General features: G+C 36.7%; 2 protein-coding genes across 2 annotated transcripts in view; one reads left to right on the forward strand and one right to left on the reverse strand.

Moving 5' to 3' along the window:
* The window catches only part of C8H4orf17 (chromosome 8 C4orf17 homolog), a 348,243-nt gene that overhangs the window by 298,855 nt on the left and 36,305 nt on the right, over positions 1–13,083 (reverse strand). The gene's annotated exons all lie outside the window — the stretch shown is intronic.
* Positions 8,175–13,083, forward strand: part of ADH4 (alcohol dehydrogenase 4) — a gene marked incomplete at its 3' end in the record, with an annotated part of 33,778 nt that continues 28,869 nt past the window's right edge. The window contains 3 exon segments of the mRNA NM_001315670.1: positions 8,175–8,437; positions 11,034–11,135; positions 12,607–12,748. Coding sequence (NP_001302599.1) covers positions 8,420–8,437; positions 11,034–11,135; positions 12,607–12,748 — 262 coding nt within the window. The 5' untranslated portion in view covers positions 8,175–8,419.

Genomic DNA, 13,083 nt, shown 5'->3' on the forward strand with positions numbered 1-13,083 from the left:
TTCCGGCGTAGGCCGGCGGCTATAGCTTCGATTCAGTCCCTAGCCTGGGAACCTCTATATGTCGCAAGAGCGGCGCTAGAAAAGGCAAACACACACACACACACAGAGAAACAGGGAGGAATACTGCTTCACACCTCCTGGGATGGCTACAATGAAAGGGGGAAAAAAGGAAAATAGCAAGTGTTGATGAAGAGCAGAGAAACTGGAACCCTGATACATTGCTAGTGGAAATGTAAAATGATGTAACCATTCTAGAAAACAATTTGGCAGAGAGTTATCATAACTTAGCAACTTCATTCCTAGTGATATATTCAAAAGAATTACAAATATGTTTACACAAAAACTTGTACATGAATATTTATAGCAGAATTATTCATAATAGTCAAAAAGTGAAAAAGACAAATATCCATCAAAATATAAACTGTGGTATATCCATACAGTATAATATTATTTGGCAATTAAAAGGAATGAAGTACTAATGCATATTACAATATGGATGAGCTTTAAAAATGTTATAAGTGAAAACACAAAAGGCCTTATACTGTATGATTCCATTTAAATAAAATTTTCAGGATAGGCATATCCATAGAGACAGAAAGCAGAAGCTGCCAGAGGATAGTCAAAGGGAGAAACTGGAGAGTATGGGGGTTTTGGGGGGGGTGTTACAGAAATATTCCAGAATTAGTATTGGCGATGATTGCATAATACTGTAATATATTTAACAATCACTAAATTGTATAATTTAAAATGGTTAAAATAGTGAATTTTATGTTAAATGAATTTATTTCACTTTTTTGGTTTTTGTTTTTCAATGTTTTTCTTAGCCATGCCCCACAGTATACAGAAATTCCTGGGCCAGGGATCAAATCTGAGCCAAAACTAGGCTATGGCAACACCAGATACTTAACCTACAGTGCCACAGCAGGAACTTCCTGTTTTCTTTTTTTTAATCATTTTTTTCAGTTTTTTAATTTTTTCTTTATTATCTTTTTACGTTATTATTATATTATTTTTTCTTTATTTATTTTTTATATTTACAAGCCCTTGTGTTGAGGGCTGACTTTCAATAGATTGCAGCGAGGAAGACGTTCTGTAACATATGAATCTACCAAACCCCAATCCAGAAGCAGGTCTGTGAATGGTTTAGCACCAAGTCCCCCATGAACTTATGGTTCTTGATGAACAAGAGGTGGCTGTCTTTCCGGCTGCACGCATGTCTCAGGACAGAGGGCTCTCTGCACCAGATATTTCAACTTTTAAAAAACTAAACAAACAAACAAAAAAAGAAATATTAAAGAAAGGAACTTTAGTGGTGGTCATGTGACTAAAAAGACAAATGAGTGAAATGTTAAGGAATTACAATCTACATGTTTTTACAACTAATCTATTTCATCAGAGCTAAGACACCACCAATTTTAAAGTACACCATAACTTTATATACCATAAAGAAAGAAAAATACTGCCAATGAAATATAAATTATGATATCCCATCGATGCTGAGAAGTAACTGATTATCAGAGATCCTAACTTGAAAAAAAAAGTACCTTAGAATCTAAGAAATGTGTAATTAGACATAGAAAATGAAGAAAATGGAGTTCCTGCTGTGGCATAATGGGTTAAGAATCTGACTGCAGTAGCTTAGGTTGCTGCAGAGGCAAGGGTTCCATCCCCAGCCTGAGAACTTCCATATGCCACATGTACAGCCATTAGAAAAAAAGAAATAAGGAGAAAAAGGAAAAGAAAATAAAGGCAACATAGGCATAAGAAGATCTATGCAGAACAAAATGAATTCCATTTGAACCATTATGAGTCCCAAATATGTTATTTGGGTACTCATGTTGAAATTAATGAATTATTATTAAAAATTGCTACATATACTAATGTAATAGGAGAGAAATTATCTAAAACATACATAACATTGAGAATTTTGAGAACAACTATATCCCTGAAAATCAATAGTCAGAAAAGATAAAGCCATTCTCATGGAAAGAATCCATGGTATTATTTTTATCATTAGAAGACACTTCACATTCAAAAGCCAAGGGATTGGAGTTCCTGTTGTGGCTCAGTGGTTAATAAACCTAACTAGTGTCCACGAGGACATGGGTTCAATCCCTGGCCTTGCTCAGTGGGTTAAGGATCCAGCGTTGCCGTGAGCTGTGGTGTAGGTTACAGATGTGGCTCGGATTCTGAGTTTGCTGTGGCTGTGGCTGTGGCCAGCAGCTACAGCTCCGATTTGAGCCCTAGACTGGGAACCTCCACATGCCGTGGCTGCGACCGTAAAATGACAAAAGACAAAAAATATACACACAAAAGCCCAGGGATCTATCACTCTGAAATCTCTTCTCCAACTTCCTCTCAAAACACTTATTAGCAAGTTTGATATTTATAGAAAATAAAAGTCCCTGTCTTCACAAAAGCTCATCAAAGTACAGCACAAAATGCAAGACAGACAGAAGGCAGATACCAAGCATTCAGAAAAGTGTGTTAATGCCTATTGTGTTTCCAACACAGACACTCAATTTGATCAGCATTTTGGTTTTTTTGGTTTGTTTTTTTGTTTGTTTGTTTGTTTGTTTTGGTCTTTTTGCCATTTCTTGGGCTGCTTGGGCCCAAAGAGGAGGGGAGGGGAGCGGAAGAGGGGGAAGGAGAGGAGGGGAGTAAGGGAAGGGAAAGGAATGAATGGAAGGAAAGGAAAGGAAAGGAAAGAAATACCTAATACCATCTGTATTAGGTGGTAGTTGTACAAAATGAAACGCAAGGAGTTCCCGTCATCGTGGCTCAGTGGTTAACAAATCCAACTAGGAACCATGAGGTTGTGGGTTCGATCCCTGGCCTTGCTCAGTGGGTTAAGGATCCAGCATTGCCGTGATCTGTGGTGTAGGTCGCAGACATGGCTCGGATCCCGAGTTGCTATGTCTCTGGTGCAGGCTGGCGGCTATAGCTCCAATTCAACCCCTAGCCTGGGAATCTCCAAATGCCGTGGGAGCCACCTAAGAAATGGCCAAAAGACAAAAAATTTAAAAAATAATAAAAAAAAGAAACATGAAACTGCCAGACAAGAATATCAAGAAAAACAATTAAATTGTAACAACATAACTTGTATCTTCCCTGTTTCTTACTCCATCACCAAAACTGCAAAGAACAGAATGTGCTAAAAATAGAAACTACCTATTTACCTATATAACTAGCTGCTCCCTAAGCTGCAGGGAGCCTGAGTTCTCCCTGCTTAGTGCTCTTGGCCTCAATAAACCTGCTTTAGATCTCATGGCTACTGTCTCTGCCTCCTTTTTCCCTTGTCATTTTGAACAATCTGTTCTTTCCCAGTTTTGAGGCCACTAATGTATGAGCATGGTTCTTTTCATTATTTTTTTAAAGGGTTATTTTTTGAGGTTGAACTTTATAAGCAAATTTGCATCCTCCTTGGCTCATTTAACAGTATAAAATAAACCATTTCTCTCTGTTATCAATTTTTTAAAAAACTATGTTAGTTTAGTAGGTGTTCTAATCAGGGAAACAGTTTAAATAAAAGCATGGAAGCAGGAAGGCACAGAATGTACTGGGAAAAGGTCTATCTTGGGTAGACTACGAATAAGAAATCCTAGAAGATAAGGTTTGAAATTCAGGTTGGATTGCAGGTAAATGGCCTTGATGCCTTAGTGAGCGTTCAGTAGGAATGAAAGTTCTTGATGGTTTTAGACTAAGAGAATGATACAATAAAAACTGTTAAGAATACTAATCTAGGAGTTCCCATCGTGGCTCAGCAGAAAAGAATCCAACTAGGAACCATGAGGTTTCTGGTTCAATCCCTGGCCTTGCTCGTCGGGTTAAGGATCCAGCATTGCCACAAGCTGTGGCATAGGTCATGCTCGGATCTGGCGTGGCTGTGGCTGTGGCTGTGGCCAGCAGCTGTAGCTCCCATAAGACACCTCCCCTGGGAATCTCCATATGCCCTGCCATGGGTGTGGCCCTAAAAAGACAAAACAAACAAAAAAAAGAATACTAATCTAACAACATTTTGAAACATGCACTGGCAGCAGTAGCTCTGCAAACAGGAAAATCAATAAAAAGGCTATTGTGATATTGCAAGCAAGAAGTAATAAGATTATTACACTTAGCTATGGTGTAATAATAAAAACAGAAAGAAGGAAATGAAAGTCACATGCCAGGTAGAATACACAGAGCTTGTAAACAATGCAGAAAGCAAAGTCAGGGGAGGTTTCAAAACAAAAAGAAAAAGAATGGAGATGCTTGTGTCAAAACAAGAAGTTGAGAAAGGAGTCTGGAGTTGTGAAAGAAATGAGATTGGTCTATAAATGTGAACACTATTAAAATAAAAACATCTAGGAGTACATGGAAATTCTTATCTAAACTTTGGATTAAGGGGCGTACCCATTATGGCTCAGTGGGTTAAGAAACTGACGTAGTCTCCATGAGGATGCAGGTTTGATACCTGACCTTGCTCAGTGGAACCTGGTGTTTCCACAAGCTGTGGCATAGGTAGTAGACGCAGCTTGTATTTGGTCTTGCTATGGCTATGGTGTAGGCCTGAAGCTGCAGCTCTGATTTGACCCCTAGCCTGGGAATTTCCACATGTTTCAGGTGTGGCCATAAAAGTAAAAAATTTTTTTTAAAAATTTAAAATAAAGTTTAGATTAAGGGAGTTCCCTGGTGGTCTAGTAGTTAACAATTCAGCACCTGTACCACTGTGGCCCAGGTTCACTCCCTGGTCAGGGAGCTGAGATCCCACATCAAGGTGCTACATGCCATGCCAAAAATAAATAAATAAATAAAACATAAAAATAAATAAAATTTGGATTAAAGGGGAAAAGATCATACTAATATGATAAGAAAGGCTAGAAAAATCAAATGCTAGATAGGAATTTTTTAAACATCTTTTTTTTGGGGGGCTGCATCTGCAGCATATGCAGGTTCCCAGGCTAGAGGTTGAATCAGAGCTATAGCTGCTGGCCTACACCACAGCCACAGCAACGCAGGATCCAAGCTGCATCTGCAACCTACACCACAGCTCACGACAATGCCAGATCCTTAACCCATTGAGCAATCCCAGAGATCAAACCCACAACCTCATGGTTCCTAGTTGGATTTGTTTCTGCTGCATCATTATGGGAACTCCCTTAAACATCATTTTTTAAAAATTAAGCCACCAGACAATACAAGGGAGGGAGAAAAGACTCTAATTCAAAAAGATCCATGAACCCCTATGTTCATTGCAGCACTATTCACAATAACCAAGACATGGAAACAACCTAAATGTCCATCAACAGATGAATGGATTAAGAAGATGTGGTGCAGAGTTCCCATTGTGGCTCAGTGGAAATGAACCTGACTAGTATCCATGAGGATGTGGATTCAATCCCTGCCTTGCTCAGTGGGTTAGGGATCTGGCATTGCCATGAGCTGCAGTGTAGGTCACAGACACGGTTTGGATGTAGTGCAGCCCTAAAAAAAATAAATTAAAATGTAAAAAATTTTTAGAGATGTGGTACATGTACACAACAGAATAATACTCAGCCATAAAAAAGAACAAAATGATGTCATTTGCAGCAATATGGATGCAACTAAAGATTCTCATACTAAGTGAAGTAAGTCAGAAAGAGAAAGACAAATACCGTATGATACAACTTATATTTTTAATCTAAAATATGGCACAAATGAACTTATCTACAAAATAGAAACAGACTCAGACATAGAGAGATTTATGGTTGCCAAAGGGAGGGGGGAGAGAGTGGGATGAATGGGGATTTGGGGGTTGGTAGATACAAACTATTACATTTATAATGGATAAGCAACTAGGTCCTGTTGTACAGCACAGGGAACCATATCCAGTCTGTTGGAATATAACAGGATGGGGGATGATATGAGAAAAAGAATGTATATATAGGTAGGACTGGGTCACTATGCTGTTCAGCAGAAATTGATACAACACTGTAAGTCAACTGTACTTTAATAAAAAATAAAAATAGCAACAACAAAAAATGAAGGCACTAAAAAAAGTTTCAACTAAAAGAGATGTCCTGGGATAAACCATAATGGAAAAGAATATTTAAAAGTGTGTGTGTGTGTGTGTGTGTGTGTGTGTGTGTGTGTGTGTGTATATATATGTATATATATATAACTCAGTCACTTTGCTGTACAGCAGAAATTGGCACAGCACTATAAATCAACTACACTTTAGTAAAAAAAAAAACCAAATAGGTAAAATGTATTAACAAATCTAAAAAAATAACAAAAAATATTTGGGGAGGTTTATTAAATTAAAAATTCAAAAACTTAAAGACAGAAGAATACTAGACAAGTTAAGTCAAATGTGGGTAGTGAGAAAGTGAAAGCATGGATCTGTGTATATGTATAACTGAATCACTTTATTGTACAGCAGAAATTATCACAACCTTGTAAATCAACTATATTTCAATTAAACTTTTTTAAAAGTGAGAAACAGAGGTATAAATAATACTTCTAAAAATGTAATAGAATAACTTAAATATTCGTTAATAAAATAAAAAAGCCTGGAGGAGACAGTGGAATACTACAGAATCATTAAAAGAAATTATATAGATAAAAGATACAGATAAAGATGGTAAAAATATGTTCTTAAGCTTTGAGAAACATATACAAGACAGAACACTTGTATGTAGTAAAATCAAGCCTCATGGGAGTTCCCGTTGTGGTGCAGTGGTTAACGAATCCAACTAGGAACCACGAGGTTGCAGGTTCGATCCCCGGCCTTGCTCAGTGGGTTAAGGATCCGGCATTGCCATGAGCTGTGGTGTAGGTTGCAGACGTGGCTCAGATCCCATGTTGCTGTGGCTCTGGCGTAGGCTGGTGGTTACAGCTCTGATTAGACCCCTAGCCTGGGAACCTCCATATGCCGTGGGAGCAGCCCAGGAAATGGCAAAAAGACAAAAAAAAAAAAAATCAAGCCTCAAACTATAAAGCAAAAGTAAAAAAAGGTCTATAAGAAATTAATAAATCCATAATAATGATTTCTAGACATCTCTCAGTAATTGGTAGAATAAGCAGAACAAAAATCAGCATGAGTTGGCTCCAGTATATTACTGATGTTTATCCTCATTAATAATCAAATATAAATTAAAAACACAATTACATAGCATTACACACCCCAGATTATCAAAAATTTTAAAGTCTGGAAAGTCCAAGTATAGGCAAGAATATGGAGCAACGGGAACTCTCATACTTTGTTGATGGTAGGTGTAACCACTTTATAAAACTGATCTTGTCTATCAAAGTTGAAGGCTGAACACTTTCTCTCCCAGTCAAAATATTTAACAACCAGCAGGTGACACTCCACTTCCCACATACAGCCAAGCAAGTATGACTCCAGGGGAGCTCTGGCCAACAGCACCAGGGGTCACAGTCCCAGAAGGTCAGATAGGCACAGAGGCACTAGATATTTGCCAACCAGGGTCCAGGGACCACTGTCCTGGGCACAGCCAGAGACCCTGAACCATTGGGGGTTGAGAGGTGGGCTCACACATCTAGAGGGACATGGGAGTAACACTCAGCAGTGACCACACAGGACTACCAGGGATGCAACAGAGTTGAAAGGGAATTAGGAATTTGAGACAATGGGTTTTTACCAACAGGATCAAAAGTATTTCAATATCTTAACAGTTGGCATAACCCCAATTGTATACATTAGCCGCATATAAGTCTTGGATTTTCCCTAAAGAAACTCAAGCACATGTACACCAAGATACATAAAAAGAATTTGTATGCAATTCTGATTCATCACAAACAAAACAGAAAATGGATGAAAAATTACAATCAATTCATACAATGGAATACTCTACAGTAATGAAAATAAAGTAGTTACAGGCAATGTGGATGAATCTCACAAACAGAGTTGAAAGGGGGAAAAAAAATGACAGCATACATATACCATGATTCCATTTCTATAATGTTTTTAATCAGTAAAACTAAACTATAGTGTACAGATAAGCATAAATTATAAAGAAATGCAAGGAAATTATTAGGATTATGAAGGAAAAGGATGGGCAAATGAGGGATTCTGGGGCAGTGGAAATGTCCTTTATTGTATAATTATTTGTTAACTTACCTAATAAGTTTCATGACCTTTTCTCTGTTATCTTATATTTTGCAATAAAAGAAGTAAAAACAAGTAAACAAATATCTCCAAATACAGTTGGAAGTAATGGAGGTTGGCAGCTAACCTACGACAGCACAAATGATGTGGAGAGAGAAGGGTGGAGTTACAGATTACAGCGACAAAGGAGAGAAAATGATTGGAGAATAGAAGAGCAGAAATGGTATTTATTCAAAAACAATTCATTACAGGACCTGGATCACCCTGGGTAGAAGCAGAAGAGCTTCTTAAATCAGAGAGAAACTTCCAAGGCGAGTTTCCCAAAGAAAAATGGGCACCAAGGGCAAAGTAAGCAAATATACTGTTTCTTTGTTCTGTTCTTGGTTTTGTGTCTTATACATTTACTAAAAGAAGCTTCCTCAGGGATGACTCTCAGAAAGCAGCAAAGTTGTTCAAAAGCTAAGTTCCCATCAACATAGGAATAAATAAAGATGTGGTATACGTGTGTGTGTGTGTGTGTGTGTGTGTAAAATATATATACATAATGGGATATTACTCAGCCATAAAAAAGAATGAAATCTTGCCGTTTGCAACAACACGGATGGACCTAGAGGGTATTATGATAAGTGAAATAAGTCATACAGAGGAAGAAAAATATTGTATGATTTCACTTATATGTGGAATCTAAAAATCATAACAAAACAGAAACAAAACCACAGATACAGAAAACAAACCAGTGATTGCACATGGGGTGGGGTGGGGGGTTGGTAAGACGAGAGAAATGCGGGAGGGAAATTAAGAGGTATAAATATCCAGTTATAAAATAAACAAGCCATGAGTATGAAGTGTACAGTATGAGGAATATACTCAATAATTACATAATATCTTTGAACGGTGATAGATGGTAACTAGACTTATCATGGTGATCATTTTGAAATGTATAGAGATATCAAAGCACTATGTTGTGTACCAAGAACTAACATAGTGTTTTTAGGTCAATCATACTTCAAAAACAAACAAACTCATAGAAAAAGAAATCAGGTTTGTGGTTACCAGAAGCAGAGGGTGGGGGGAGGAGGATTTGAATGAAGATAGTCAAAAGGTACAAACTTCCAGTTAAAAGACAAATAAGTATTAGAGATACAAAACATGATAAATACAATTAACACTGTTGTCTGAAAGTTAAGAGAGTAAATTTTAAGGGTTAGCACAAGAAAAAATTTTTTTCTATTTCTTTAATTTTATATCTATATGAGAAGATGGATGTTCACTAAATTTGTTGTGGTAATCATTTCATGATGTATGAGAGTCAAATCATTATGCTATATACACCTTAAATTTACACGATGTTATATGTCAATTAAATCAATAAAACTGGAAGAAAAAATAAAATTGATCCAAAGGATATGAGTGTCCTTTGGAATTTACTCTAGATAAAAACTATGAATTTGCAAAAATGCTTACTACAAGAGTATTCAATTAAATATTATTTATAATGGCCCAAAGAGAGTAACTATGCCATAATCATAAAATAAAATTTGCATTCTTTAGAAACAATGTTAGGAGTTCCCACTGTGGTACATCGGGATTGGTGGCATCTCTGCAGCACGAGGACACAAGCTGGCATAGTGGGTTAAAGGATCCAGCATTGCTGCAGCTAGTGTTATTCGCAACTGGGGCCTCGGTTACAACTGTGGTTTGGATCTGATCCCTGGCCCAGGAACTCCATGTGCTTCAGAAGCCAAGAAAGAAAAAAAAAAAGAGAGAGAGAGAGAAAGAAAGAAAATAATGTTAGAGAAGAATATGGAAAATATTCATAGTATATCAGTAAGCAGAGAAAAATAGATTACAAAATATTACATATAATATAGTCCCATGCAGAAAAATAAAGGATTTACCTCAAAATCATAAAATGTGTGATAAAATTACAGACGAGTTTTGTTTTTTCTTATTTGCATTTTTAAACTTTTAAGTATTATAAGTTGCATTTATAATAAGACTAATGATAGTTAATATATAATTTGAAATTGCATAACAAACATCAAAAAATATATATTCACGTGGACAAGGACTGGGAAAATCATACCACAAGTGAAAACAGTAGCATTATGATGAAGGAATATAGGTTTGTTTCCTTCTACTTTCCTTCAATGTTATTTACATTTAAAATTAAAAATATAATTTTAAGAGGCTAAATTTTTTAAATCTGGGAATAATAAACTCTAATGTTTAATTTCTTTTCATACATTTTTATTCAAATTCTTTCAAAGAGAGAATGTTTATGTAATTTATATTCTACTGATAAATTTAATAATTATGTAAGCCTCACTTCTCAAACTTTTAATGTGCATATGAATCACATGGGATCTTGTTCAAATTCAGGTTTTAATCTACTGGATTTCTGACAGAGCATATAGCTGTAGCAAATTTCCAGGTGATGTCAATAACTGCTGGTGTTAGGGAGGTTCACACTTTGAGTAGCAAAAATGTAAAACACATCCATGCTCCAGCAATAAGGATTCAGATAATGCAGATCTGACAACAAATCATTCAGTCAACAATACATAACTGGCCATCTACTCTGTCCAAATCCTATAAATTTATCCTCTCTGTTCTGGAGGAAAAAAATCAAGGCTTTACATTAGGCTAAACTTTAGTACATTTGTTCTTTTCAAAAATTAAAGTGCGATGACTATAGTGTAGAACTGAACTTATTTTCAGTTAAGTCCCCTTGTCTTTAAAATAATATAAGTAACACCAAATCACAAACTTGAAAACTCTGTCATGAAATAATGGTATCAATATCAATATGCTCTATTTTTTTCCATGATATCCTTTCTTTCTCTCTCACTCTGCCTCCCTCCTATTCCCCTCCTTCCTCCATCCCCTTTCTCCTTTTCCCCTTCCCTCCTCCCCACTGCCTCCCATTCTCCCTCTTTCTCAGGTTATTAAATGCAAAGCAGCCATAGCCTGGGAAGCAAACAAACCGCTCAACATTGAAGAGGTTGAGGTAGCTCCCCCCAAAGCTCATGAAGTTCGAATTCAGGTGAGTATGAACTTTGCCAGGGCAGAACAGACAAGGCACTAAATACAGATTTGGCTCTTGTCAGGTCAAGCCTATGTGATATAGCTGCAAGTCCTGGAAGTTGCCACCATGCAGGAAATACATTTTTAAATTTTTTTTTAATTAAAGTATAGTTGATTTAGACTGTTGTGCCAGTTTCTGCTGTACAGCATAGTGACCCAGACATACTTACATATACTCTTTTTCTCATACTATCTTCCACCATGTTCTATCCCAAGAGATTGGATATAGTTCCCTGGGCTATACAGTAGGACCTTATTGCTTATCCACTCTAAATGTAAGAGTTTGCATCTACCAACTCCAAACTCCCCATTCATCCCACTCCCTCCCCCCCTCACCCTTAGATTCATATTAAAAACAGGTATTACCCCCAGCATGGGCAAATTATAATTATTAGTCAGTTGTTCTTGACAGTAGACATTAATTGAACAAGCTTAGGGTTGTTACCATTATTAACCCTAAGAATGAAACAAAGGAATTCATTTCACATTAGAATTAGGTAGGATTCCTTTTTGTTTTCCAGCTGCCACTTAATTGAAAAGTGTTATTAAAAGGAAAATTGAGAGTTTGGTTCAAAACAAGGAATGATCTTCAGTGCTGCCCTGGGCAGCAAAGGGTCTTGGGTGCCCAGAGGAGGGGACAGGAGTAAGACCACAGAGAGGAGAGATGGCACTGAGCAGAGAGGGAACATAGGCAAGTTGGGTCAATTTCTCCATTTTCCCCACAGCTGACTTGGCTTATCTTTTTTCCTTAAGATCACCACAATAAGAAATTATATATGAGAATAGATGATAAACTTATGGTTACCAAAGGGGAAATGGAGTAGGGAAGGGATAAATTAGCAAATACAAGCTACTTCATATAAAATAGAAGTAACAGGGTCTTACTGTATAGCATGGGGCACTATATTCAATATCCTAAAATAAAACATAATGGAAAAGAATATGAAAAACAATATATGTATGCATAATCGAATCACTTTGCTGTACCCCAGAAAGTAAAACAACATTGTAAAATCTTCTACACTCCAATTTAAAAAAAGTTTATGTGTGAAAATAAATAGGATATCCTCAAGAACAGAATCCTAAAGAATAATACAGGGATACATTCATAATTAATTTAGGCGATCCTTTATTTGATACTTCTCTTCTAACTATAAAAGTTTTATTACTTCAATTTTATTTCATATAGTTTCACCAAAATTTGAAGCCCTAGAAACCTGTGTGCCCTCTACTTCCTCTGCCAAATGGACTTTAACTTTTCCTGATTACCTTTGATTTCTCCTCTCCTGGAGGCAGTAACTGTCAATTCTATCGTATTATTTTCCAGTGACAGTGAAAGGAAGAAAATAAAAACACATTAAATTTATCTTCCTAACAACCGCAATGATATAATTATAGAAACAGGACTCAAGATTGTGGTTGCTTTGTAGATAATCGCCACTGCCCTGTGCCATACTGATGCCCATATCATCCATCCTCAATATGAAGGGGCTTTTTTCCCAGTGATCCTCGGCCATGAAGCTGCAGGAATTGTGGAAAGTGTTGGGCCAGGAGTGACCAACATCAAACCAGGTATTTTACTTTCTGATTCCAATTAAATGAAAATGTCAGAGTATTTCAGGGATAATTCCTGATACAGTCCTGGCTTTGGACGCTATAACTGATCTCTATTTACATACAGGGATGATCTTTTCTGAAGCAAAACTGAGACACACAATCTATCATAGTCTAAAAATGACACTATTTATAATCAGAATGGTCTAAAACCTGGGAAATATGACCACTTTATTTACATATAGCACTGAGAAATTGTCCTATGAAGCAAAGCTACAAGGTGAACTTAAGCTGAAGCATCCATGGGGACCCAGATGATAAATAATAACCACCTATAAATAAAACAGAAAACT

The sequence above is a fragment of the Sus scrofa genome, chromosome 8 (genome assembly GCF_000003025.6).
Source record: "Sus scrofa isolate TJ Tabasco breed Duroc chromosome 8, Sscrofa11.1, whole genome shotgun sequence".
In the NCBI taxonomy this organism is placed as follows: Eukaryota; Metazoa; Chordata; class Mammalia; order Artiodactyla; family Suidae; genus Sus; species Sus scrofa.